The sequence below is a fragment of the Channa argus genome, chromosome 20, assembly GCF_033026475.1.
Source record: "Channa argus isolate prfri chromosome 20, Channa argus male v1.0, whole genome shotgun sequence".
Taxonomy (NCBI): Eukaryota; Metazoa; Chordata; class Actinopteri; order Anabantiformes; family Channidae; genus Channa; species Channa argus.
In genome coordinates this window covers 465,999-493,937 of record NC_090216.1, presented here as the reverse complement: position 1 = coordinate 493,937, position 27,939 = coordinate 465,999, and the positions used below count along the sequence as shown (strand labels likewise).

General features: G+C 40.6%; 2 protein-coding genes and 1 pseudogene across 8 annotated transcripts in view; 1 reads left to right on the top strand and 2 right to left on the bottom strand.

The window, feature by feature from the left end:
• Positions 1–2: 2 nt before the first annotated feature.
• LOC137106065 (microfibril-associated glycoprotein 4-like) lies at positions 3–14,069 on the bottom strand (annotated as a pseudogene).
• LOC137105455 (monocarboxylate transporter 12-B-like) lies at positions 5,677–25,545 on the top strand. Of its 6 annotated transcripts, XM_067487676.1 has the most exons (10): positions 5,677–5,861; positions 6,921–7,018; positions 8,083–8,181; positions 13,876–14,297; positions 18,371–18,474; positions 19,734–19,877; positions 20,653–20,934; positions 21,389–21,740; positions 23,317–23,576; positions 23,850–25,545. In XM_067487676.1, the coding sequence occupies exons 4-10, from the start codon at positions 14,185–14,187 to the stop codon at positions 24,077–24,079; spliced, it is 1,485 nt and encodes a 494-aa protein (XP_067343777.1). In that variant the 5' UTR covers positions 5,677–5,861; positions 6,921–7,018; positions 8,083–8,181; positions 13,876–14,184; the 3' UTR covers positions 24,080–25,545. The 6 variants fall into 6 exon arrangements, with proteins under 6 accessions (XP_067343777.1, XP_067343778.1, XP_067343775.1 ...); XM_067487677.1 differs by lacking the exon at positions 8,083–8,181; XM_067487674.1 differs by lacking the exons at positions 6,921–7,018; positions 8,083–8,181.
• Positions 25,481–27,939, bottom strand: part of LOC137105445 (kinesin-like protein KIF20A) — a 17,600-nt gene continuing 15,141 nt past the window's right edge. For both annotated transcript variants that reach the window (XM_067487650.1, XM_067487651.1), the window contains exons 31-32: positions 27,534–27,667; positions 25,481–26,725 (exon numbers count right to left, since the gene is read on the bottom strand). In XM_067487650.1, coding sequence (XP_067343751.1) covers positions 26,642–26,725; positions 27,534–27,667 — 218 coding nt within the window. In that variant the 3' untranslated portion in view covers positions 25,481–26,641. The remainder of the gene's footprint in view (positions 26,726–27,533; positions 27,668–27,939) is intronic.

Here is a 27,939-nt window from a genome sequence, read left to right as displayed (position 1 = left end):
TGTTACGGTCGTGACCGATACTGTCTGAAGACAAAAATAAAATAGTGAGATACACAGGAATCTAATGTTTGTTAGTGAAGATGGAAAAAGCTGCTGCTGGACACATTTGTCATTTAAAGCAGAAAATGCAGCTTCAGCACTGGATAAACATCTGAAGCTGCTGATGGGAACCTTGGGAGACACACTGGGTTGTTTAGGCACCACGGATAGTCTGGACACACTGCATGGTTCATGGAGTCTCCCTGATTTTCAAAGAACTAAGCAGTGTGTGGGTGATGCTGTGGTAAGGACTGTAAAAATCATAAGAAAGAGACGGAGAGAGCTCAGTTATAACAGGTTGAACAAGTGGAAAAACAACTCTTTGCATTTCAACAAGTGAAAAGAACCAAACAAAATCTGGTTATTGTTAGTAGATACATTATGTCCATTTAACAGAAGCAGCAAGAATTCTAATTCTTTTTTTAATGCAAAAGCTTTTTGTTTAACCTTTTTGACAGTTTATACACAGTTAGATGATTAGGAAGGAAAAGAGACCAGAGAGAATCCAGACAAAAAGCTTTAGAAGTCAGAGTTTGTTCCCAGCTTGTCACTGTACAGCAGAAACAGATTCAAAGCTTCAATAAAACCAGTGGTCTGACTTTAAAGATGAGCTGCAGCAGCAGAATGAAAGGACCATCTTTATTTGGACAGCAGAGACATCTGGTGGTGGGACGTCTTCATTTCAGCAGAGATTAAACTGTTGACAACAGACTTTACATACACACAGCTTACACCAGACTTCAGGTATGACAGAAATATTGTTAAAGATTTTATAAGATTACAAGAAAAAAGAAAGATAAATAAATCAAGTGAGATTCTGTTGGCTGTTTGTCCTGGCGATTTACTGCAGAGGACAGATCTTCATTACGAGGGTTTTCAGGGAGTATTTGTAGCCCTTCCACTGGTACCACTCCACTCCAACATATTTGATAGTGGCATCAGCCCCCCAGCGATAAACCCTACATACCCTACGATTCCCCGGTGACAGTTTTTGTACCAGAATGCCCCCAGCGATAATCAGGCACAGTTGCCACTTGCAGAGACCTGGTCTTTGTCAAAGGTGGAAACCTCTGCCCATTGTGATAAGCCAGGCCGTCTCCTACAGAAACAAATGGACAATCACTGAGACTACTACTTAGTCTCTAAAGCACTGTGCAAACTCCTTACTGCTGCCATGAATGAAAATTATAAAATACTACTGCTTCCATTATTACTGTACTAGCTTCTACTATTACAGTATGTTGCGTGACCATGAAGTACACACATATCTCTGCTACTAGCTTAATATACTCACCTGCTCCTCCATTAATGAATCCAGACACATTCAGTCTGTATCCATCACACTCTCCACTGACGGAGAATGATGAGTACTGAGCAAACACTTGTCTACTATCAACTCCACAGCTCGTCAGTTGGTAGAGGTTATCAAGACCTGTACACACACACACACACACACACACACACACACACACACACACACACACACACACACACACACACACACACACACACACACACACACACACACACACACACACACACACACACACACACACACACACACACACACACACACACACACACACACACACACACACACACACACACACACACACACACACACACACACACACACACACACACACACACACACACACTTCAGCAAAATAATCTTTGGCAATTTGACAAAGGAACAAAGACTGGACAGGGTTTCCAAAACCAAAAAAATACTGATCCCAGGGCCTATAGAAGTTCAGGGTGCCATCCTGCCTCCTCTGGAACACCTGGGGGACACGTGCAGTAAAATGTTTACTGGTGTCGCATTTGATGTGAAAGTGTAACAGGAAGTCATCAGGAAGTTAAAATACTCATCGTCCACCCTCCTCCTGCTGAACTCATGTCACAGTACACCTGCACCCAGAAACCAATTCATAAATGGGAACCGTTTGCTAAAACAACCAGTACTACTACTTCTGCTAACCAAACTAAAATTAGTGGTATCCGTAACCATCTCTGCATCATAGATGATCTCACTGTTCTCATCTTTGAACCAGAATGAGAGGTACATTGACAGCAGACCTTGCTCTGAGTGGATAGATGGTGTACACTCCACTGAGTTGACCCTTTCCCTGAAGACGGATGTCACTGCAGTCCACTGGTAGGTTGACCCCCTTGAAATCAGGAGGAGGAGGACTGGTATTATCTGGAACAGTAGATTTTTGACTTCAAGTAATTTTTGACCATGTAGAGGTCTTGTGTCCTGGCAGTGTGATGATGTGTGGAAAATCCAAGACTGTCACTGCGTTTAATCAAACTATAAGTGGACACAGGTACGATAGGTCAGATGATTATCACACCTCATCCATCGCTTTAGGCTTCATCACCGGATACACTGGTTCATTTCCAGCAGATGCCAACCTAAACACAAAGACATCTCATCCACAAACATTCTTCAGTTCTGTTCAGACTGTTTTGGGGATCCTGGGTATTTATCCTCAATAGTCTTTATCTGTGTTGAAGCCTCCTCTGCTCCAAAGCCCGTTCCTGAGTCAACCTCCCCAGTCAACAAACACCCCTCATTGTGGTGTTTGTTTCTAAATCAGAGTCTATGGTCTATTTCAGCTTCAGAGACCACTTCTGATTTAAACCCTGGATCAACATCTCTCCTGCTCCATAGTCTGTTCCTGGTTTGCCCTCCATAGTAAATACCCGTCTAGCTGGCTTATCTTCCCTGGTTAGTGTCTCTAGGTCCTGAAAGTGCATCTGTGAGACTCGTTTTTAGTATTCAGTAAAATGCTGGAGCCTGGAGGATTTCAGTCCAGTCCTTCCTACAGAACAGCTTCCGCTCTGGGGCATTGGTTGGCTTCCTGCGCACACTCATACACCATCGGTGTATGAGTGTGTGTGTTATTGTGAGTGTGAATGGGTGAATAAGAAGCAGTGTAAATCGCTGTGAGTGCCAATAGGTAGAAAAGCGCTATATAAGCGCAGAACATGTAACATATGTACACTGTCCCATACACTGTGCAGGGTGTCACTAACCCCAAGACAATAATTGTGGGAAAACTAGAGCTAAACATGGTGAGAGAGGACACTATGTGTAGAAAAGGAGTAATGTATGAGTATATACACAGATTAATAAAGAGATTATATAGAGTTTTTTTGTTGCATGTCACCCCCACAACCTCTGCACCAAGACAATATCTTGCCAGGACAACTGTCTCGCCGTCGTACACTTATACACACATTCAGTGTTGAGGAAACAGGTGGCAACAATCAGGCGTGATGACCTCTTTGGCTGCTTATGTTCCCAGAGTATTTAATTCCTTTGTCCCACAGGAACTTGTACAAAAGGCCTTTTCACAGCGTTGCTCCCTATCACTTCAGATCTGTACGGCAGGAGGCACGAAAAAGAGATTGAATGTTCAGGAACCCACAGACCTGGTTTTGGACACCAGGCAAACGCATTTTGAGTGAAAGTCTACTTTGGAAACTGATGACTATTCTGAATTGGAGGATATTGGCTTTTATCAATTTAGAGTCTGATAGTCAATGTGATGAGGAGGATAAGAGAGACTCCTGGATGTCCCCCTGCAGCCTCAGACAGACTGGTTCTGAGGCTGCAGGGGGACAATTCTGGACATAGAAAATGTTTGTTGAATGTTTCTCTTGTCCAAGGACTGAGCCAGCGTGATAGAAATACAACAAGGGCTAATGTGCAGGAAGCCAACCAATGCCCCAGAGGTGAAGCTGTTATAAAACAAGGGAGAGACAGAGTCCCACATGAAGCTACAATAAACCATCATACAGTCGTTTTTGTCCCAATTTACTAATTTAGTTATAGTCTGGTGTTTCTGATAAACTGAGCTGAGTTTAAATCATTGTTCCCAAACTGCATGTCAGGTACAACACGTCTCTGTGAGCCGACAGTGTTCATCAACCAAACTGCTGCTTCTCCTTTAGTCTGTCCCTGCGTCACAGCTTCATTGCTTATATCTGCAGCAGACACAGACATCACAGCAGGTCAAGCAGTTACTAACATGAACAACTGTAACTTGTATAAAACAAATATTCCTGCAGCGGCTCATATTAATCTAATTCATACGTAATGTAAACTGTGACTACGATGGCCCAAAGAGCTGGTCCAAGGTCATCTTCAGTCCCAAACCTGAAGTAGATCCTGTTTGTGTCTACACAGACACAGTCCACAGAAACATTAAACTGTTGTATCCTTCATGGTTCTGAAGCAAAGGACACTTGAAACAAGAGCTGAGCAGGAAGACACAAATACACCTTCGAACCTGAGAAAGGGGACAGAATCATTGGTTACTTCAGTAAAATGATTTTTTACTACAGTAACGACAGTGTGGACATTTGATCATCTCACTGCTAGATTTTAGATGATCCAGATGAAGGAGAAATGCGGGACCACTGGCTGACAGAACGTGGTCTGCTCTGTAAGGGACACGTCTCCGCTCTGTGTCAATGCTTAAGACTGCTGCCTCCACTGTGATAGCACCTTGGTCCAGTTTAATTTTACAGAGAAAATAACAGATGAATGTCAGAGTCAATAACTGAAATCAATACTATTCATACAGATTAAAAACCAGATCCTGCTCAAACTGCCATTTACTGGAACCAATGGTGGAAAGTAACGAGGTACAAGTACTCAGTTACTATACTAAAGTTAAGATACGCGAAAATGTCCTTAAAGTGGATTTAATTATGACTTCTTTGACTTTTCCTCCCCTACATCTAAGAGCAAATATCTCCACTTTACACTCCACTACATTTCTAATCAAATCTGCGTTACACGTTACAATCACGTGACCTTTTCACTAGTGAGACATGAAACTCTTCACTAAACCAGGATCAGACATAGTGTCAGTTCCTTAAAAGATGTATTTCAGGTGAGCCGGTATGCAGTAATTATACTCTGTTCTGCCTACAGAGATCTGCATTCACACAGCTAAAGTCCCCAGACTAATGGTCCACATTCAGACATAAAGCTGCTGAATTCAAGGTCAAATCTTCAAATGAGGATCATTGAATGTCACATTCACTCTTTCATGTCAAAGTCCATCAAACAACGTCTCCTGAACGTGAACTTGGCGTTACCTCCCTCTCCTTCAGAGCAGAGCAAAGCCAGTTCTTGGCTTTCCTACAAACTAGGTCCTACAAACTAAAACTCAAAGAGAAGCAAAGAGCTTCACAATCATGTTTCCTCCTTGTTAATGGATCTATTTCCGTCTGTATAATTCTAATATATACTATTAGTTTTAATGCTCAAAGTAAAATATAAATCATGTACCTACTTACTTTCACTTAATCAGAATGTAGAAATTTCTACTTCTACTTTTACATTTGTGCTTGTGTATTTGTACTTTACAGTTTTTGAGTACTTTTTAGGATAGGAGGTCCTTCAAATAATTGAAAGTCAGCACAATAAGAAAGGTCCACATGTGGACAACACATCTGGACGGCACATGTTAATTCATGTTATCAGCAGCATCAGCATTGGTACATGTAGTCGCAGTGTTCCTCAAAAACAAAGTGTACAGTTAGAGAGGGTGAAAAACAAGGGGGAGGGACTCAGACGGGGGGACGGGGGGTTGTAGTATAGAGCTCCACGCGGGTTGAGCCTCGTGTTTCTCTGGAGATGAAAACCGCAGACAGGCACGTGATGGTGCCGATAACCGATGAGCGGATCGATAAGTGATGCGGGGAGGGAGGAGCTGCTCCCGGTCTGCGCTCCAAGCTCCGGAAAAACGGGTTCAGACCATATGAAACGGAAAACGGCAAAGTCTGTCTGCAACTGCACGGTAAGAGATCGATCAGTACCGATCAATAACTGATCAGTGAACCCAAGAGAAGACGGAAAAGCGTTTAGCAGTTCATCATTAGAACAAATTATCTCTGAAAACTGCACGCATCGGTTAGACCATCCATTTATTGGACTTTTACTGGAACTTCACTGACTTTTGTATTACTGATTAGTCAGAAACGTGTTTTCAGGAGTTTGTCAGAGGGAGCAGGTGGTTTCTCCTCTTAAAGGGTTTTTAATTCCATGGGGGTCACAGTTCTGAGTCTGGGGTCTTTCTCCTCAGGATTTTGCTGGGTCTATAGGTCACATGGCTGGTTTTGGTCTTCTGAGGTCTGTTTTCTCTCACTTTTGCATTTTCTGTGGTCGTGAAAGGCTCTGAACGTTGGGCACCTAACCCCTCAGACCGGGTTCGTTAATCCATCCGTGTGTAACAGCACTGAAGCAAATTTGTGGTTTAGAGATCAGGCTGTGTGAATAAGACTGATTTACACGAGAGTGTGTGAGACAGGTGTGTGTGTGTGTTTGTAGGCACAATTCCATCATTGTGAATTTCCGGTTGGGAGGACTATAGTATCCATCTATGTAGATGTCATGGTGGTTTACATAAGTCAGAGTCTTAATATGCTTCCATATAAGAAAGTCCAGATACTTTTAACTGTCTAATCTGCCTGTAATATGGTGGTTTTAATGTTGTGGCTGATTATTGCATGTGTGTTGAAATGTAACGTTTGCAGTCTGAGCTGTTTGCTGAGTCAACAGCGTCAGTAATAACAGAAGTGGTTTAAATAACCCAAGCCAACATGTTTACACATCAGGCTGAACTAATCCTCTTCATTTTCACTGGTTTATTAAAAGATGTTTGAGGTTTGTGTTGTTGAACAAGTTTGTGCTTAGAGAAAACAGGAAGACATGGACCCTGAGTTCTGCCTCAACAGCTTGTATGTTTCAGTTCAAACTACACGTTTGGTTTCATTGGATCAGAATCTTTTAGTTAAGTTTGTCTTTGTCCTCAGTGGCTTCAAACCTGAATCCTTTATTTTCCACCTTTTATTTTCAGATTTTATGTGATGAAACTATGATGAGAACATCACCACATCAACAGACCAACTTCAGGAACTAAAGCTCATGTCCTGGTTCTGATCCAGTTAAAAACAGGTGCAGAACAACCAATAAATCATCAACAATCTGATGTGGATCATCAGTTGGTGATCCACGTACGAGCAACTGATTCTTATCCTGTGGGGTGTTCCACAAAAGTTCCACAATTAAGATACGCAAGATAACTACAATAGCAAAGCTTGACCCAGTTTAATCTGCTGCCCGTTTGCTGAGTCAGGATGAGGAGGTGCAGCTATGTCAGGCCAGGTGTAAAAAGCTGGAATAAGTGTGTCTTCTTAAACAGACCACATGATCAGTCAGAGAATTACTGATGCAAACATGCATAAGACTCATGCAACAATCTTCTCATGGAAACATAAAAAGGTGAAACATAATGAAAAAGGGGGGAAATGGATATAATAAACAAGGAGAAAAAGCCTGAAAATGAAAATGTACAGTTAATAACCAGTGCTCCACTGAGATAAGTACAATTCAAAGAGTTACTTAAGACTAGGGGTGGGGCACCGTGTCGACATAATCTATTAAAAACATACGTTGATTTACAAAACATGCGTTCCACGTTGGGCTACAAATTAACAATACACTAGGATTCGGTACCTGGGACAATTTTGGGACAATAAAGAAATTACCTCACAGTTCACAGATTTTGTTGTAAAAGGTGAACTAGATCACAAAAAAATAAATATTTGTGTTGTGAAATCACCGGATTTGAATTCCTCAAGACACCAATGAGATTAGTGAATAAGAAAACGAAATTGTGGAGCAGCTTTTTCTCTCTCAGTCTGAGCGAGGAAGGAGCTCAGCCAAGTGTCCCTGTCTGCAGCAGAGAGGAAGCAGACAGCTCAGGTAAAGTCAGCAAATTAACGATCTATAAGAGGAAATGATCAGACTCGTTAAAGGATCAGAAAGTGCAGAAAAGCAATAATTTCAGCTGTTCCCACAATTCCCCATCAACCGTCATGTGTTCACCATAACAATGTCTGTTGGCTAATCGCTAACTGCCATGAATACGTTAGTTTACATCAACTTAAAGCTGGAAGTCATAAAAAGCTTGATGTTCTGCACTTAATGCACTAACTGTTCAACCTAATGTGCCACAGGTTCTGGTGGACACTGAGACGTTCACAGTCCCAAACCAAACAGGACCGTGTAGCTGTCAGCAGAGAGTCCCCATCAGCAGCAGACAGATGAGGACAGGGGTCAGTGATAGGGACTGATTTCATGTTCATTCTTCTATTCTGTTACAGTATTTAAACTAAAGTAACTGAACTGTTTACTGAGGAAACTTGAATGAATGTGGAGAGACTTCATATTAGTCTGTAAAACACAAATCAGTAAAGACCGGCCTATTTTTGGGAGGAGGAATAGTGCCCTGCTGTCTATATTTTGGATTATTATATTGAAATATAAATGATTAATAAATTTACAATTTTATTTTAAGTAAATTATACTATGTTATATTGTCATATTATTATATATTAATTGAAAAATAGAAAAGAGCTTAATGGAAATATAATCGACAGATTAATCAACAAAAAAAAATAATCGTTAGGTGCAGCCCTAGTTAAGACAAACCTTTATTCAGCCCACAATGGGAAATTTGCAGCATTAGAGCCGCAGGAAATACAACAATAATAGAAATTACTTACTAGAAACTGTAGAATAGTGGTTTGTTGCTTCCACTGGCAGCATTTCTGGTACAGTACAGTACTTTGGAGGAACAACCTATGATTTTCAGACACACGATGAATCAGTCGGTCACTGAAGGAGCTACAATCAGAGTTTTATGCACGGAGGGGGAGTTATTTTGCAGCAGGGTTGATTATTTACCCTTCTTTCTCCCACCATCAGCTGGTCTTCTTAATCAGTTTTTCAAGTCTCTGTCTGCCATGGTAGATGATACTGCACCAGCAAACCCTTCTTTAAACATAGCCAATGACTCTCCACAGAGTCAAAAAAGCTCTTTAGGAGTGCTCCCTGTACTTTAAAAGACCCTAGTCTGCTCAATTGGAAGAGTTTGTTCTGACCTTCCCTGTGAAGTGCACTGGTGTTCTCAGACCAGTTCATTTTTTGTTCAGGTGGAAGCAGGTATTTGTAAGAGTGCAGTTGTGGAAATCCACCACAGCCTCATTTATCTTCCCTGCATTGATCTGGAGGCAGTTCAGCTATTCAACACCAGGCCACAAAGTCCTGAATCAGTTCTTTGTCATTGTCCTCTGTGGTCTGTCCAACGACTGCAGAGTCATCAGAGAACTTTTGTGGGTGACCGGTCAATAAGTTGTACATGAAGTCTACAGTGTAGTGGGTGAAGAGGCACTAAAACTGCAGGGCTCATGTGTTGCAGACCATCATACTATGGTCAGATGGTGAGGTGGTCGATCATCCAGAATGAAAGGTGGTGGTCCTCCCCCTGTAAGGAATCTTGGTAGCGGGGTACTATGCAGGATGTTTTCTACAGTTGTGGCGCCCCTCCTCCAGCTTCATGATTAATCCAAAAATTATGTAATACAACTGGTTTGGATGGGACAAGTGTAGCCCATAGCTGACGCCTTCTGGACCAACAGGTTTCCTTATCTTGATCTTCCGAAGTTCATTTCCCACCTAGATTTCTGTTAGAGCTGGAGGGAATGGGGAGGGGGGTTTGGCTATTTTTTTAAAAAAACCACGTGGGGTGGCCATAAGCTGATAACTGTGGAGAAAGGGTGGGGTACAGTTTGCTTTAGGTGCAGTAGAGGGAGGTTGCAGCAATGGTGAATGGGTGGGAATAAAGATAAAAACTGATCATTTCTATTGAACAACAGATGTGGATCATTTTCCCACGGCCTGTGAACTGGGTTCTCTCTAGCCAGAGATGGTTTTGAGTTCTTCCAGACCAACATTGTTCTGCTGCAGCTGGTCCTCCATCATCCATTCCCTTCCCTGAGCTTCCCTCTCATGTCCCTCTGCACAGATGTCACTACTAAGGCTACTCCTTACGTCCTGAATTAAAGTTTTTCTGGGTACAGTGTAATCCACAAACTGATAGTCTGTTGTGCAGTATGTTAACCTATCAGTATCCTCCCAATGTGGACCCACAGTTATTTCCACACAGTTAATTCAAAACAGTCTCTCAGAGCCTCCTCTGTCTCATGTGACCTTTGTTACACTGTGCAGCAGACAGCTGGTTGCCTGCATATATAAGGTTTGTACTCTGGTAGGAACTGAACCAAGCTGTGTTCCAATCTACCTGGAGGAGGTAGGGCTGATGTGCTGTAGGCCTTTTTGGTTGTTTTATTGTTCCTGATATGGTATGAGAGGTATTGGGTGAGTGTGGGCAGAGTGGAAGAGGGGGGCATGATTAAAAGTTACCAGAGTTGTGGAAGAGGACATTTGGACTCCAAGTCTGCTGTTTTTTACCAGCATAATCACCGGCATAATCCATACGCAGCTGCTGCGATAAAATGCGAGAACTCCCTCTGCAGATTAAAGGATCTCATGCATCCTTATGCAGAGAGATGTGACTAGAGTTACACCATCTTTCATCTGTCATTCCAAAACGTGTTGACTTTGATTTGTGCAGAGAAAAATACAAAATCAAAGTTCATGATGTTGTGTTCTACACTTTGCCTCATCCAAAACCCTCATCTATTTTTCTACTCTTATCTAGGTTATTTTATCTTATTGATTTCATCTTTTTTATCTAGAACTCCTCCTTGATGTGGAGGGTCATCTGTGGCCAGAGAAGATGATCATTGTGTGATTTCAATGTTAACATTTCTTATCATAGACAAAACTGTGGCTTTATTGAGATTCTCAGCATCTCAAATAGAATAAAGGTACCACAGTGTACCACAGGTAATCTAAGGGACACTAAGGGTGGGGGCTCCCATCAGTAACCCACATAAATATCAGATGCCATCGCCTCACAATCTGTACCTCTGAGCCAGATATTCATCCGCAAAGGCCAAGGGGTCCAGGCTGTCCCGGAAGGGTCTCATGGCCAAACGCTCACCTGAGTATAAATGCTCCATCATCAGGTGCAACAAAGCTTTACCAGCTTTGAACTTGATATATTTGAGGTGGGTCACTCTCAGCCCATGTGCGCAGTTATCTTTCATCCAACCAAAAACAATCAGGACTTTCTTAGTACATTTTCTGAATTGTTGGCTGAAATTCAACCAACCAAAGTATGATCGAATCCCTTTTGTTGGAGATTTTAATGTACATGTGTGCTGTCCAAACAAAACAACGTCTAATGACTTTTTAAGCCTTGTTGACATTTAATTTTCTTCAGCACAGTCTGTTTCTAAGTGGAGGATTTGTGACGAAGTGTTTTCTGATCATATCCCTGTATTATTTGACATTACCCTGCCCTGTAACACTTTTAAGCCCTGGGCTCCTGCTCAGTGAGTCTGAATTATTAACCCTTCTTTTGTTGGTTAATTCACAGCTTTTTTTCCATTACGGCATTTTCACTCCTATGTGTTCTGATACAGGCTGTTGTAAAAGAGGCAAAAAAGGAAAACCTGTCCAATATTGTCCTGTCAAACTGTCACAAGCCTCGTTTTCTGTTTAACAATACAGATGTTGTTCTTAACTTTTCTGGAAGCATGTGAAAACTTTGAGTTTTTGGTAAGTAAGGCGACTAATATGAGGGCACTCATATCACCAACCTGCTTTGATCCCTTCCTTTCTGGTCTGCCCTGTAACTTTTTACCAGTTTAAACCTGTGACTTTGTCTTTTTATGTGAGACTCGGAGACATGTGAAGCTCTCAGGTTCTCCCACTGATGCTGTTCCACCTGGATTTTTTTAAAAGAGGTTATCACTACTCTGGGACATTCTGTTCTTGGTGTTATTAACAGCAGCCTTGCCTCCGGTGTCTTCCCAAGAAACTGTAAACATGCCTGAATCCGTCTGTGTTGTCCAATTTTAGGCGCATTTTCAAAGTTCCCTATCTCTCAAACATTTTGTAGAAAGTTATATATGTCCAATTGAAGCATATTCTAGAAGAAAACACCTTTCTTGAGGTTTTCCAGACTGGCTTTAAGCCTCTTCACAGCACTGAATCGGCACAGCTGAGGGTTTTTAAAATCTTCCTAGTTGTAAATTCTGGGTACCAGTGGTCTTGGCGCTACTGGATCTAACTGCTGCCTTTGACACAGTGGATCACTACATTTTGAATTCTAGATTACACCAAATGGCTCTGGAGTGGTTCAGGTCATACTTGGCAGAGAGAACATTTTCTTGTATGGGGTCCAGCAGGGCTCAATTCTTGGGGAAAGACTTATTCTTGGAAAGCCCAACTTTTTTATTTGTATTTTATTAAGAGCCTGGGTGGCTCTTTTTTTGGTGTCAAGGTGGACAGTGGTTTGAGCTTGGACAGGCAGGTTAGTGCAGTGTTGAAATCCAGCTTCTTTCGTTTAAGACAATTGGCAAAAGTTAAATCATATTTGTCACAAAACGCACTTTGACACAGTAATCATTTTGTCACAACTCGGCTGGATTACTGTAATTCTCTGTATTTTGGTTTCTCACTTGTCCCTGTCCCATCTTCAGCTGGTACAAAATGCAGCTGCAAATTTGTTTACTGGAACACGGAAGAGAGAGCACAGCACCTGGGTTTTAGCATCGCAGCACTGGCTGCCTGTCCATCTTAGAGTTCATTTTAAAATTCTTTGTTTTTAATTGCATAAATGGTCTCGCCTCATCCTACCTCTCTGAGCTGCTTTATGTGCACTCCCGCTCAGGTCATCTGACCAGCTGATCTTGGACGTGTCGAGGACACGGCAGAAGCTCAGGGGAGATAGGGCATTTGCTGTTGCAGGCCCTAATTTGTGGAATGCACTGCCTTTGCAATTAGGACAGGCCTCCTCACCGTCTATTTTTAAATAAGAGCTGAAAAGTCAGTTTTTCTCCCTGGCTTTTGACCCAGTATGAGTATTTGTATTGTACCATTTTATTGCATTTTATTACTTAAATTCTTTTATATTTTGGTCTCTCTCTCTCTCTCTCTCTCTCTCTCTATATATATATATATATCTTAATTAATTAATTAAGTAATATATATATATATATATATATATATATATATATATATATATATATATATATATATATATATATCTTAATTAATTAATTAAGTAATATATATATATATATATATATATATATATATATATATATATATATATATATATATATATATATATATATATATATATATATATATATATATATATATATATATATATATATATATATATATATATATATATTATATATATATTATATATATATATATATTATATATATATATATATATATATATAGTTGGCTTGGCTGACAACAACATGAACAAGCAACTGAGTTAATACTGAATTCAGCCAGGATTAAAAAAAAACGCAAACAGCGTATGTTGGTTTTGTGCAACCCCCCTCTGGAGTCTGCTGCTGTAAACATGACATCACCTTCAGCAATGGGAGCTGTGGGAGAGAACTGGTGTCCCGTTGGACTTGTCTGTCTGGGTGCAATTCTTTTCTGACACCTGACACCTGATGATGTCTCTCCCCTCCACAAATGCAGTGCTCCCTGTCAAAGCCACATGTTGTTGTGCAGACACCAACACCGTAAATAGGTCAGTCAGAGAGATTCTGTGGTTTGGAGGCCTCTTGGTTAATGTCTCATCACCTCTGGAGTTCACACTGAGAGGTGGGTTAATGATTGGGGGTCAGCTGGTGACTTATTGACTGATGAACTGACAGTGAGTCTTATGTCAGTCCACGGAGCTGCTGGGAGGACAGGGGAGGACATGGAGGATGTTTTTAAACACTCTACTCTGTTTCTTTCTTTTGCACTGAAACTTTCTCAGTTCCACATGCTTTAACTCACCTTTGACTTTTCTTCTCTCCTCAGCTCCACCTGGTTGGTGCCTCCTCTCAGCAGAGGAGTGGCTCCTGTCTCTACTTGCATATCTGATGTGGTAGTGTCGGCCTGCAGGGACAAAGAACCTTCAGTCAGATCCACCACACCTTAAATGAACCAAGTCCTGACAAACCCTGAGTTTTACCTGCAGTCAGATCCAGAGAAGCAGATGTGGACTGATCCATTGTTCAGTGATTCGGTAACTGGTTTATTTTCTGGGATCAGACCACCTCAGAACTAAGACCAGGACCAGGACCTGAAACTGTCTTACAGAATCCAGTCCAGTCGGCAGCTGCAGCGATGGTTGTTGTGAACCAGAACCTTGGTAGGGTGTCTCCACCTGACGGCGGCTGGGGCTGGGTGATCGTTGGCTGCTGCTTCATGGTGACTGTCTGCACGCGAGCAGTGACCAGGTAATACAGACAAACCACATTATTAGGAAAACACGCACAGTGCCGCCCCAACTCACATATGACAAAATTCAAGTAGTGTTGAATTTTTGTTATTGGCCTGCATAATGTTCAGAAGTGTTGCCTAAACTTTGACCACATCCTGCATGTGAATATTTGGGACAAAGATTTCAGTATGATGCAATACAACAGAGATGAATTCACATATTTCTGACTCCACATGGAAACTGTGTACCTAATAAAGTGGCCACTGAGTGCAACTGTAATGACAATCTGCTTTAAAATTTCATACAATTTCATATATAATTTAGTATAGTTTTTCTCCCAAATAATTGCTTCTATGAAAGATGCAGGTTTTCAGAATGTGGATGATGCATCATGAATTGGATGAGTTGGTGGCTCCTGTGAATCCTTTCAACTCTTGCAGAGCCTGGGAGCCGAGGAACAAGTTCTTCAGTAAACAACTAAGGGCATGTGTATTTTTAATTAGCGGCGTCTGTTTGACATGACCACAGAAATAACTACAAACACACAGTGGACAAACAAAATCTCATATTTTTAACACAAACTGCTTCCAGACTCTAATGTTTCTATGGTTTTCTTAGACCAAACACTGATTACTAGTTGCAGCTGTATTGTGTGTGTGTCAGTTACTCAGTTGACACTGAGGGATTGAAAAGCTGCAGGACCACATTCCTCCATAATGACTGATGTGCAACTTTAATTACACCACATCTTAAGCTGAAGGTGCAGCTCCAGTCTTACTGTGTGTGTGTGTGAGTGAGAGAGAGGGGGGGTAAAGTTTTCCTCAGGATGAGAGTGAGCATCTGCTCCTGTCAGGACACACACGTGGTCTGACAGCCAGTGGTAATCAACATGTTTACTCCTACTGTCCTCTATAGTCTGCAGCCAGACTTAGCATGTAGCCTGTACATTCTGGTCTAGATGAGGGGGAAGAGAAACCAGATCACACACGCGCATGTACGCACACACACACGCCATGAACCAAGCGGTTTTAGCTTACCATTTTCACACCACTCTCAGATATAACTACTTTTAATAAGTTACAAATTTACTGCTGTTGTTCATACTGAGACCTCTTGTAGTGCACTGATTCGCTAAGTCGAACAGCCAATCAGAGTGGTCTTTCGGACGATGGCCCCACGCTGGTCGGCGGCCGACGTTTGGCTGCGTCCTTTAGTTAAAAGTCAAAGACACAATTCTTGCATGGACTCACATTGTTTAAGTACATTTGGTAACTCACTCATAAATGGGATTTATTTTTATTGTTTTTTTTTTTATTATTATTTTTTGGTAATTAGCTGAATATACCGATGACACCTTTACGCCAAATCTGTCATTCTGACAGATTTCTGCTCATTGTTAACTTCTCTTTGTGGTCTTTTATTTTGCTACACATCACAGCTGAAGGGGCTTTTAATCTGACCTTTTTGGGCCAGTGTGACTCAGATCAGATTTCTAGATTTCTTCACAATGTTGGACAGAGCGAACGCTGTCAAGGCGTTCTGACTGGAATTTGTGTGTTGTTTTTAGCATCTCACCTCTCTGCACTTGTTTATACTTGTCTGTTGTCATCTGTCAGTGTCGACATCTCACAGTCCTGTAACAAACCCCGGAGAAAACCATTTTAACTCACATTGTTTTTGTTGTCGTCATATTTCAGTTAAATGTGAGCAATTGTGTCAGTTTAAGATGGAAACTGTTCTCACTAGATCTGTATTCATGTCACTTACAGACACGACCGTGAACTTCCAACATAAACAGACTGGATCTGACATATAAATTGGTTTGGAGCGTTGGGTTCTGTTACATTTGGACTGACCCAATTTCGTCCCTGTGTTTATGCTGACTCCCGCTCTGTACATGTTAATGAAATCCCCCCCAAACTCTCTGTATACTGTGTCTGAATGTTGAATGTGTAAATCTGTCCACTATATATATATATATATATATATATATATATATATATATATATATATATATATATATATATATATATATATATATATATATATATATATATATATATATATATATATATATATATATATATATATATATATATATATATATATATATATATATATATATATATATATATATATATATATATATATATATATATATGACAAAATCTGTGAGAGAGAGAGAGAGAGAGAGAAAAGACAAACTACTGTTAAGAGCTGGAAATCTCAGTGGAGATATAGCAGTAGTACTGCATTAGAAGCGGAATTAATAGGATTCTACCAAGGTAGAACTAAAATTACTTTAGTTATAATTTGCAGTAGTAATATTACAAAAATTAGAATTAGTCTTGGAAGTTTTTGCATTTATTGAAGTAAAACCGCAGTAGTTCTGGAAATGCCGTCAGTAGTAGGTGTTCACTTAAATTAGTAGTAGTACAAACTACTGTTAAGAGCTGGAAATCTCAGTGGAGATTTGTGAATAAGTGAATGAGAGTTGATCCTGTGGATGTCTCCTGTAAAGGGACAGTCCACACAAACAGGATGGTCCTCCAGGAACAGCGCATTGAACTTGCTGCCCTCCCACAGTGTGTGTGTGTTGACTGACCTGCAGCGCTACATTAAAGGAACCCCTGAAGGTCTCACTTTGAGACTCTGACATCTGAACAAACAGTTTCTCCCTCTTATGTCACACAGACGATCTGCTGACGGTGTCCACGTGTTACCTAATCAGAGCCCAGAGACCACCCAGCTGTGGTTAGTGTTGGGGAGGGGGAGACACGCAGGCAGTCAACCTTCCAGCAACGAGCCAATCACACGGGCAGAAAAACAACACAGTGGTTTAAAAACAGGAAGGTGAATGGCTGACAGTCTGGATGGATCAGCCCATTTTTGCTCACCTTGAGATTTGACAAACAATTCTACAAATAAAAACAGGCAAACAGTCTCCAGTCTACACGGGAATCCTTCTAGGCCTGACTTCAATGGGTTTCAATCGCAGGCTGTGAGACCCAATATTGGGAATATGTTTCAAAATGTTATAATGCTTTTCTGTAGGCAGTTTAGTGTGGTGACAAAGTTTGTGAAATATGATCATCATTTATTTATTGTGGAAAATTATCCAATTTTAATTATCTGTGTAGGGCAAAAGTATGTTCACATGCCACAGTAACTATTGGAAAAAAGTGCAAAAAGCCCCCTCTTAAGGTCTGGACTCTGCCACTCCAATACATCACATGTATAGCGTTGCACTGCTGTAGTATTCACTTCTGTAATATGCCCCTAAAGAATTTGTGTTGTTAAAATAATTAATTGGATTCACAGATATTTGAATAACTAACAGATATTTATAACTAACAGGTTAGTTGCAGTGTCTCAACACAACATGTGATTGCTTTATATGAAGCATTGTGATTCCACATTCTCTTTCTCTTCGTGTTGGACATGTTTTGTTTTGGTCAGGCCTGGTTGGTCTCAGGTCCCATTCACATGGAGGTCTGTTTTTTAAAACTAAGTCATGCCCTTCTACGGGTCAGTTTGAGGTCCAAAGAGTTTCCTTGTTACTCTGCGTTAAAAAACTTTATGACCTTAACTTGCACGCAAGCAAGGCAGAACAGGTAACATAATCCGCTCCGATAACATAAGAAATTGGATCAAACTTCACTCAAGGGTCAAAGGTAGTGTTCACAAATTAGTCATTTATAACATTTGAATGAATCTGACTCAGACCAACCGGCATAAAAAAGCCAAAGATTTATTATTGCAATAATGTCTGCACAAACTGACATATTTTGTTCCTGGTTTGCTGCCAGGTGGACTGAGTTCACAGTTACCTAACAGCTCCAGAAATCAGCTGAAACTGGTCTGTTTGTCCGTACCATGTGACTGTCACACATTGCATAACATAACTCAGTATGACGCACGCACACGTGTACACACCTGACCTTATTCTAACCTGCAGTGTTGGACTCACTGTTCCCCCTGAGGGAAGCCTGGGTTCTAATCGCTGATCACCAGTAACTGATTACTAATGACTAATCAATGATCACTCCTCAATAATCGATTGGTTTGTTACCTCTTGTGTGTCTGCAGGTGCATCTCCATCTTCTTCATGGAGTTTCAGGCTCATTTTGGAGCAGACTATGCTGCTACTGCCTGGATCCACAGCCTGGTGGACTGCACCACCATGCTCTGTGGTTAGTACTACTAATACTAATACCACAGTAATACTAACACCGTGGTCTTTGGTCAGTACTAGTAAGCTCAAGTCTCAGATTCTCTGTGGTACTATAACAGAAATATTTTTAGAAATATATTTACCTCTGCCAGGCTTTTCAAATTAAGTAAATAATCTAATTAACTAATCTTGGAAATCAACTAAAGTTATTAGTAGACTACTGTGTTAAACAGCATCCAAGTTATTTTACTTCTGAACATAGTCAAATTATTTTCCTATTAACTGAAACTCCTCTGATCAACACATCTCCCTGCATAAAGCATGAAGTCAGTGATTGGTCATTTAGTCCCACTTACAGGTCATTCATGCTTCTTTTAGGCTGCTGATTAGTCTCCTGAGAAACTTATCATAGTATTAGGATTAGTTGAGGTGGTTAGAAGTATTACTTCAGTGGCACTACAAAACGTAATAGTAGAAATAATTCAGCAGCAATATAAAACAGTAGATGTAGATGCAGTACTTACTGCTAATAGAATTAGCTTGTTATCTTGTTGCGTAATTCAGTATTACTAGAGGTAGTAGAGCAGTAATACTAGAAGTAACACGGAATGTAGAAGCGAAATTTGTAGCAGTAGTACTGCATTAGAAGCGGAATTAATAGGATTCTACCAAGGTAGAACTAAAATTACTTTAGTTATAATTTGCAGTAGTAATATTACAAAAATTAGAATTAGTCTTGGAAGTTTTTGCATTTATTGAAGTAAAACCGCAGTAGTTCTGGAAATGCCGTCAGTAGTAGGTGTTCACTTAAATTAGTAGTAGTACAAATTTTATAGTAATAGTAAGTAGTAGCAGTAGTAGTAGTAGTAGTAACAGTAATAGTATTGCAGTAGTAATGGATGTGGTAGTAGTAATAGGTACATCAACCATGTGTGGCCATACTTTGCGGTACTTGTCATAACTAATGGGAATTACATTTACATATTACATTTACTTTTAGTCATTTAGCAGACGCTTTTATCCACAGGGACTTTCAAGTGAGGTACAAGGCAGCAAAAATACTCTGGAATACTCTGGAACAGTGTATTTGAACTATTAACTAACTTGTTCACCGACAGCAAACTCGTCCTAAACACGTTAGTTCAGATTTTTGTTTCTCAGCTGGAAATAGACGTTCAGCTCCACAGAAACTCACTAGCAGAAAGTTGTTTGTTACGACCGCAGCAGCCTCTAGGGGGCACTAACGGTACTTTGTACCTTATTGTTGCGTTTCTGCAGCTCCCGTTGGCAGCCTGGTTGGCAATCGCTGGTCCTGCAGGGTGGCCGTGATGTGGGGTGGAGTCCTGTCCTCCTGTGGCCTCCTTCTCAGTTCCTTCACCACCAGCCTGGAGCTCCTTTACTTCAGCATGGGAATCCTCACAGGTCAGCACTCAAACCATTTCCTATCAATATTAATCATTTCCACAATTACAAAAACATTTTTTTTACTCTCTTTAAATGTCTTATTTTTTCAAAAGACAGAGTTTTTCTAAATATGTGTTTTAAAAAAAAAATGTCTTCACCTTCTTAAAAATTTTAAAAATATTGTCACTTTATAAAAATGCAGACACTTTTCCAAAAATATCCCTTTCTATAAAAGTTCTAAAATCATTTTAAAGTTTTAGTTTTCCTCAAAAAATTTTATTTCCAAAAATGTTTTCCACTTTCTCACTTTCTAAAAGTTTCAGCACTTTTTACCACCTTTTACCTACTAATCATGCAGCGGATGCTTTTGTCCAAAGTGACATTTAACCAAGCAGCGGACACGAAAGACAACTTCGAGGTTCAATGTTTTGCCCAGGGAAACTTCAGCATGTAGCCTGGAGGACCAGCAGTTGAACCACTGACTCTGTGGTTCATGAATGACTGCTCTACCAACTGAGTTAAAGCCTATTAAAAAAAAAAAAAAAAAAAAAGTTTTTTAAATATGTCATTACTTTTCCTAATTTTCCAAAGACATCTCATTCTAAAAATGTGCTCACTAACCTAAAACACGCCCAACTTTGAAAAGTTTCCCAAAAAATTAACAGTTTTTAAATTGCCCTCATTTTGCCCAGTATCTTAGTCTTTTTGTAAAAATGTAAATGTAAAAAACAAATCTTAAATTTCTCAGTATGTTTCACTTTGTCTAATGTCCTTGTCCCTGTCTTTTCTCCAGGACTAGGTTTCGCTCTCAGTTACACCCCAGCCATCGCAATGGTCGGCTGTTACTTCCAGCGGAGGAAGGCATTAGCATACGGTATCGCCATGTCCGGCAGCGGGATTGGAACTTTTGTGTTGGCTCCAGCCGTGCAAGAGCTCATCGAGCTGTACTCATGGAGGGGGGCAATGATGGTGCTCAGCGCCTTTGTTGGCAACCTGTGTGTCTGTGGGGCACTGCTCCGACCAATCACAGAGTGCGACAACAAAGAGGCGACGGTGGAGGAGAGGGAATCTGTTGGTGAGGAGCAGTTAACTACTGAGCACTGTCACTGTCAGATGGCAGCCTCACACTAGCCAAACACCAAGAATCGCAACGGCAACCAAGCATTACACTACAGCCACCAACTGCAACATCCTCATGGTGTCCCAGCATCAGACTAAAGCCTTACCACTATGAAGAGGTGTCATAGCAAGTCTTGAAAAACATATTCTCCACCTGTTTATACCATAGCAACCACTTAGCAACGCCTTAGAATTGAACTGCTTAAACACTTTAGACTACACACTATTTTTTAGTCATTGTGTTAAATTCAACAGGTTTACCCATAGATTCTTGCTATGACAGACAAATACAACAAACCACATGCTGACCAATCACAGCTCTCCATTTGTGCTATGGACCAACTTGACCTGAACAGAAGCAAAAAGTGTCCCAACCAAAAAAAGCTTAACTCTACTGTCTCCTCACACAGGTATCATGCTGCCCAAAGAATCTGAAGACGGACTTTTATCGTCTGCCAAGTTGCCATCAGTGCCTCTGCCCCAGCGATCAAGAACACTCCTCCCTCACCTGAAGAGGAGGCTGTGCTTCCCTTCCAACTTCCTGTCCAGTAAGGAGTACAGTTTCTTGCTGCTGCCAGACTTTCTGGGCCTGGCTGTGTCCTTCTTGTTCCTGGCCAGTGGCTGCAGCCTCCCCTTTGTCTACCTGGTGCCCTATGCTCTCAGTGCTGGCGTCAGCCACCAGCACGCCGCTTTCCTCATGTCCATCCTGGGCGTCATTGACATTGTGGGGAACATCACCTTTGGCTGGCTGACAGACCAATGGTATGACGTTTGAGCTAACTGTTGTTATTCTATGAACTGTGAAAAAGAGCCACAAAGTCTTAATTCACATATGTGGGAGACATTATGTCCAAAATTTAACTGGTTTATTATCTGAGAAGCATCAGTGTCAAAAATATAAAAGGCACAATATTCTGCCTTTATATTTTAATCCTGGTGATGGTGATTCAGTGTCTTTTCAGGAATTAAGGTCTCTTATAAACGGTCATCATCTTTGCCCACTTACCGGGTGTAGGGTTGTGGGGGGCTGGAGCCTATCCAAGCCATTATTGGGCAACCGGCGGGGTTCATCCTGGATAGATCTCCAGTCTGTCTCAAGGCCAACACAGAGAGGCATAAAAAGACAGACAGTCATTCACACAAATTAACCTAGCTTGCATGTCTTTGGACTGTGGAAGGAAACCCACAAAAGCACAGGGAGAACATGCAAACTCCTCACAGAAAGGCTGCAGACAGCTGAGATTGGAACAGATTCCTTCTGGCTTTGAGACAGCAGCACTAACCACTCCAGCACCGTGCACATAAATCCATTAAGAAAAACAAATGTATATGACCGTAACCGTTTGCCTCCCTCACATTTTTTACTTGGCCCTAAAACCAGACAGGTCTGATCCAGTCATTAAAAACACAGTGCACCCAACTCCTCCACCCACCCCACCCTTAATATCTAGCACCCATAGAAAACTACTTGTGGACCATTGATTTAAATGATTTAACTAGAGTGGTTTGAGGACAAGTCTGCGCTAGCGAGAACTAGAGGCAAGAGTTTAGTGTTAAATTACTCAGTGAGGTGTTAAAAAAAGATCTTCATGCTCCTTTAGGCCATTAAAAAAAAACCAAAAAAACAAAAAAAACATCCTGGCTCCGTAAACACATTGAGCATTAAATAAAATTCTCTTACAGATCTTGTTGACTTTCCTCGTGACACTGGACAGAACAGATCTGACTCTGATCATAAAAATGTCGGGTTTTTGTTGCTCAGAAAAGGGCTTTCTGGGGGATGAGATTTGTGGCACAAAACACAAAAGTAGCAGTTTTGGCCAGTACTGCAAAACTCTCTCTTTAACAGCAGATAATCTATCCTGTTTGTGAAGCCATAGTATCCTGCTAACAGAGCATTAGTTCATGTAACCACAATGTTGAAATAAATATTATGTAATAATTGTAATATTTGTTATCTCAAGAGTTTCCCTGACTCCAGCACTGAGCACTTGTGCCAAGTTTGTAACAGGAACCTGAACCCTGGTTGGAAATCAGATGGAAAATGTAACTCTTCCTTAATGTCTACAAAAAAAAGCAGTTTTGTCATCTGTACAAAAAACATTGACCCACAATCTGCAGACTTACAAAACACAGTCAAACATACCAACCCTGATGTCAACTTAGTCCCAGTTTATAAAGAAAAAATAAATTGAGAAAACTGTTACAAGATAGTGCTGAAAATCTGTATATTAAAGTGTTAGTTCACCCCAAACACAATCACAGTCTCTCTACATGTGAATGCTGCTGTGCCGCCCCCCGTACTGTAAATACAGATGTGGTTTTCTCTCTGTTCCAGGTGTGTGAAGCCATACCGTCTGGCATGCTACATCTTCTCTGTGGGGATGGAGGGTTTATGCTGCCTCCTCACTCCATTGCTCCATTCCTTCCCTCTCCTCATTCCCTTCGCCGTTCTCTACGGTTACTTTGATGGTGCCTATGTGGCTCTGATCCCAGTGGTAACGTCAGATGTGGTGGGGGCTCCGTACCTGTCGTCAGCACTGGGTGTGGTGTACTTCCTCCATGCCATTCCCTACCTCATCAGTCCTCCCATTGGAGGTAAGGAAGCAACACCACAAGAATTATCATGTCCTTTTTAACCTTCTGCTGCCAAATTGTCCAAAATAGAAAGTTTAGCTTTCCTACAGTCAAGCACCACTGTAGATACCTCTGCCATGCTTATGCAGCATTGATGTGTTTGTATTGTCATTGATGTTTCCCTGATGTCAGAGTGAGTCAGAACCAAAAGGGACACAAACCACATAAAATGCATCGACTGCAGGTTGATTCTGATCTATTCATCTGTAACACACTTTCTTGTCCTGACTGCAGGTTGGCTAGTTGACATCACAGGAAGTTACACAGCCACCTTCTTCCTCAGTGGTGCTGCCCTGCTGGCTAGCACGCTGGTGCTCTCAACAGTTACTGGGATTCGCCGCTGCCACTATCAGACACTCCCGGTCACCAAGGATGCTAAGCAGTCCCTCCCCCTTAGCCTGCCCAACCAATCAGATTGCTTTATCACCTTCAACAAGGAAGATTGTCAGGCTGTCGACTCATAGTCAACAACCAACCTTTTTATCCACAAAAAGGTCCATAAATCGATGGCCAGTCAAAGTTTATTTATTTTTATTTTTTTTAATGTTGAAATTAGAACAATGGGACTTTAGATTTTAGTTTATGATGGTTTATGATCTAAGTGCCTCACATCCTTTGTTCTCAGCTCATTCACATGACCATGATGCAGAAAGCCTGGACAAACCTCCAGATCAAACAGGATTATCAGAACAAAGATGAAACAAAGACAGTCACACAGACTGTCCAACTAAGAGGCTGCTGCTCATGCTCTTAAATGCTTAAAAACTAATTAATGAACTTCAGCATGTTGAATCTGGGCTTGCCTGCTCTCTGCTGAACACAATAACTGTATTTGTTTGAGTTATTCAAAGGTCAGCACAAACGAATGAACATCAGATACACTGAGTCACAGTGATTCCCGGAATCTATCCACAAAGAGTTTGATTTAAGCGAAAAACCATTGCACAACAAGCTTTTGCCTCTTCATAGACTCAGAAAGTCTCAAATAATTCAATGTGAAATCATGGCAGTTGTATTGTGACCTGCATTTTAATGTCTTTTGCAGTCATAGGGCAAATGGACTGCTATTTTTTTTTCTGGACATAATGAAAGCACCGACAACAGCACCTCTTCCACTTGCTGTCTGAAGGACAGATTAGGGCAGCACGTTACTGCCACATTGTTCTGTACAAAAGGGTTCTCCCTACAATAGGAAGGCTTAGGTGCAGCACATAATAGTCGTCAAACAGAATCGTCATATATTTGAAGCATGAGTAAAACTCCTGTGATATTTGTTGTGAAGGAATCACAGGAGTGCTTTGCATTTCAGGTGTTATAGTCAAGTTAAACATTGCACCTCTTCTGCTCTGATCTCAGTGTAACAAGAAATGGTTTAGTTCTGCTGCTTTGTTGGCTTTAGTCTACATAGGCAAAGCCCCTTAAAGATTCAAGTTAATTAAAAAAATACTGGGATCTGTGTCTGAAAGGAGTTAAGGTGCCACCTCAGGAATGTCTACAAAGTACCAAAACGCACAAATTACTTCTGTTTGATAGTCGTGCTCTGACGTTTGAAACTACTACTTCACTTTAATATGTAAAAAAAAAGAACTTAATTTGTAATGTCCTCGTTTGTTTATGTTAAAGCATTTAAATATTCCGTTCAATACAGGAAATTGTTTTATGTACAGGGCAGTTTTCTATAAGATGTCTTGGTTTATAATTTGAGCCTGAATGCACTACTCTGGTTTTTAGGATGTTTGGAAAAAGAATCATGAAGCCATTGCTCTCAGGCAGTTCCTGATATCAGTTTTTAACTCCACTCCGCTGTTGGAAGTTGAAAAGAAAGTTGTTTTTAGTGAATGTCAAAGGAACGAACACATCTTCAGCTTTTTCACTCAGGTCTAAACATTCTCTGGAGGATGTTTAATAAATATTGAAAAAAAACAAAAAAGTCACCACAATGGGTCAAAGATTTGTTTATAGGAATAGAAGTGTATAGACGTCACAGAAATGTCAGTGACATTTAGGTTGGTTTTAAGCTTCCTGTTAATGTCAAAATAATAGCCATGCTGTTGTTGAAAAGAGTCAAGGCTTAGGTTTTAAACCCTCCATCACAAAATCCAAAGAACAGCAGTTCAGTGATAAAATGCACCTGTCACTGCAGCAAATCTGATTTAAGCTGCTGTTCTACATTAGAACCCTCACAGAAAACCAAATGTAACTGTTATCCTAGAACGGTTACAGACATCCTGCATTTTAGAAAGAGATAGTTGTTGGTAAATTAAAACACGACTTTGCCACCTGAAGCTGTTTCCTAAATGTTTTTTTTCAATATAATAAATTCAGATTTTATTATTTACCATTAATAAACAGATTTCTAATATACAAACAATAGAAACCAGAAAATATGCATCAACAATGTGACAACAGTCTCTATTTACACATCTTTACCCCTGAGTTGTGAAGCCGCTGCTGGTACTGATTGTTTACAGGTGAATCTGTTTTAGCACACACACCACCTCTGCAACATACAAGACCAGGTTATGAATTACACAATACTCTAATGAGAAACTGCACTTAGCAGCTGTATCGACACAAAGTTTTCTCCAAGTGTAGAGAAAAAAAAATTAAAGAAATCAAAAAAAAAATTCAGCTGAGTGCAAAGGCCTCTTAACCTTGTTAACATCAGCATTGAGAGTTTCCCTTTTTTTCAGTTTTAATTTGGAATTAGGGCTTCTATTGAGTTTAGTTCCTCCACCAGCAGTTTATTGTTTTTCAGATTTCAGTCATCTTAGACGTTTCAACAGCAGAAAGCTGAAGTAGAGGAGTCGTGAGTGATCATTTTAATTTTTTTTTTAATAAACTGACAAAGGTGGCTGAATCATTCTCCCATCAACAATAATCTCCCAAAATTAGGAAGCTAAAAATCACAATCAGCCAACATAAACTAGTTTAGTTTTTAAATTACTGAAATGAAAGTTAAATCCTCAGAGTCCTGGGAAGAAACCAACTGAAGACCTGTTTTACAGTGTGATCACAGGAGGACATCACTTCCTGCAGGTTTTAGAGCGCAGCTGTCTCTTGATGATGAGGTGATCGCTCTCCTTCTCTTCCTGTGCTCCTCCTGACACCTAAAACAAAAGCAACACTTTATTTCACTTTCTACTAATGTCTTGAAATGTCTTCAGTATGAAACTTTTCCCAATTTCCTCAAGTAACTGAACCCCAAGTAGCTCCTGGTGAGTGCATGGCAGCCCTGTCATCAGTGTGTGTGTGTGTGTGTGTGTGTGTGTGTGTGTGTGTTTGTGTGTGTGTGTGTGAGTGTGTGAGAGAGAGAGAGAGAGAGAGAGAGAGAAAAAGAGTGGGTGTGGTAAAACGGGTGAATGAGAAGAAATACTGTAAAGTACTTTAAATGGACTGTTTATACAGTGCTTTTATCTAAACAGTTTAAAGCCTCCCCCTCAGGGTGTCCACAAGTATAAACAAGACTAAAACCTTTTAAAAAAACACTGTAAATGAAATGTAAGAGCAAGCTTGTGGTGGAAACACAGACCAAAACTTAAGATTTTCTATTCTTATGCAAACGCACGTTCAAAGCGAGCACTAAAAGGTAAAATGACAGTAACCAGCTGAATGTGTTATCCAGCGCTCTAAACCGGGTTTAAAACACGGTGTAGTTTCCTTTTTCAGTAGTAATCCTCATTGTCAAATTATTTGTGGTTAAACTAACTAGCAGGCTGGCTAGTAACAGCTAGCAACAGTCAAACAATGACTGTTCTTTAGAGTGTGATAGACTAGACTAATTCTTAATGACATGAGAACATTTAAGACACTTTTTAAGGACTATATTAGTAAAAGTCTAAGGCCTTTTAGGACCTGTAGCCAACCTGCCTAAGCTCTGGTCCTCACAGAGATAGAAATACAGACACTTTATCTCACCGTGTTTGGAGAGTCGAGCATCAGAGAAGAAGCGACCGTCTTATAAAGGTTCTTTCGTCCTCGTCGGGGTCTGGCTACTGTAGAAACTGCCTCCTCAGCGTATTGTCCATTAACCAGACCGATGACGTTTTTAGCTTCAGACACACATAGGACACCAATATGAAAAACTCAACACCGATGGGTTTGATTTGAGAAGAAGAAATTACAATTAATAAAAGAAACTTCACACACACTGAGATTTAATGTGCTGCTGTCAGACTGTGAGCAGCAGCATCCTCTGCTGTTTGATGCCAAATCAAAAATAGCAGATGGATCCAGGTTGAATGTGAAACAGGGGGTGACATTTTCAACCAGGAACTTTTCAATTTTTACTTTCAAAAAATTTTAAATTAAAAAAAAAAAAAAA

Excerpts from the sequence above, each read along its gene's own strand:
- LOC137105455 (XM_067487674.1), top strand. The coding sequence starts at position 14,185 with ATGGTTGTTGTGAACCAGAACCTTGGTAGGGTGTCTCCACCTGACGGC. Across the intron at positions 19,878-20,652 it reads CAGCATGGGAATCCTCACAG|GACTAGGTTTCGCTCTCAGT; the intron begins GTCAGCACTCAA and ends TCTTTTCTCCAG. Across the intron at positions 21,741-23,316 it reads GGCTGGCTGACAGACCAATG|GTGTGTGAAGCCATACCGTC; the intron begins GTATGACGTTTG and ends TCTCTGTTCCAG.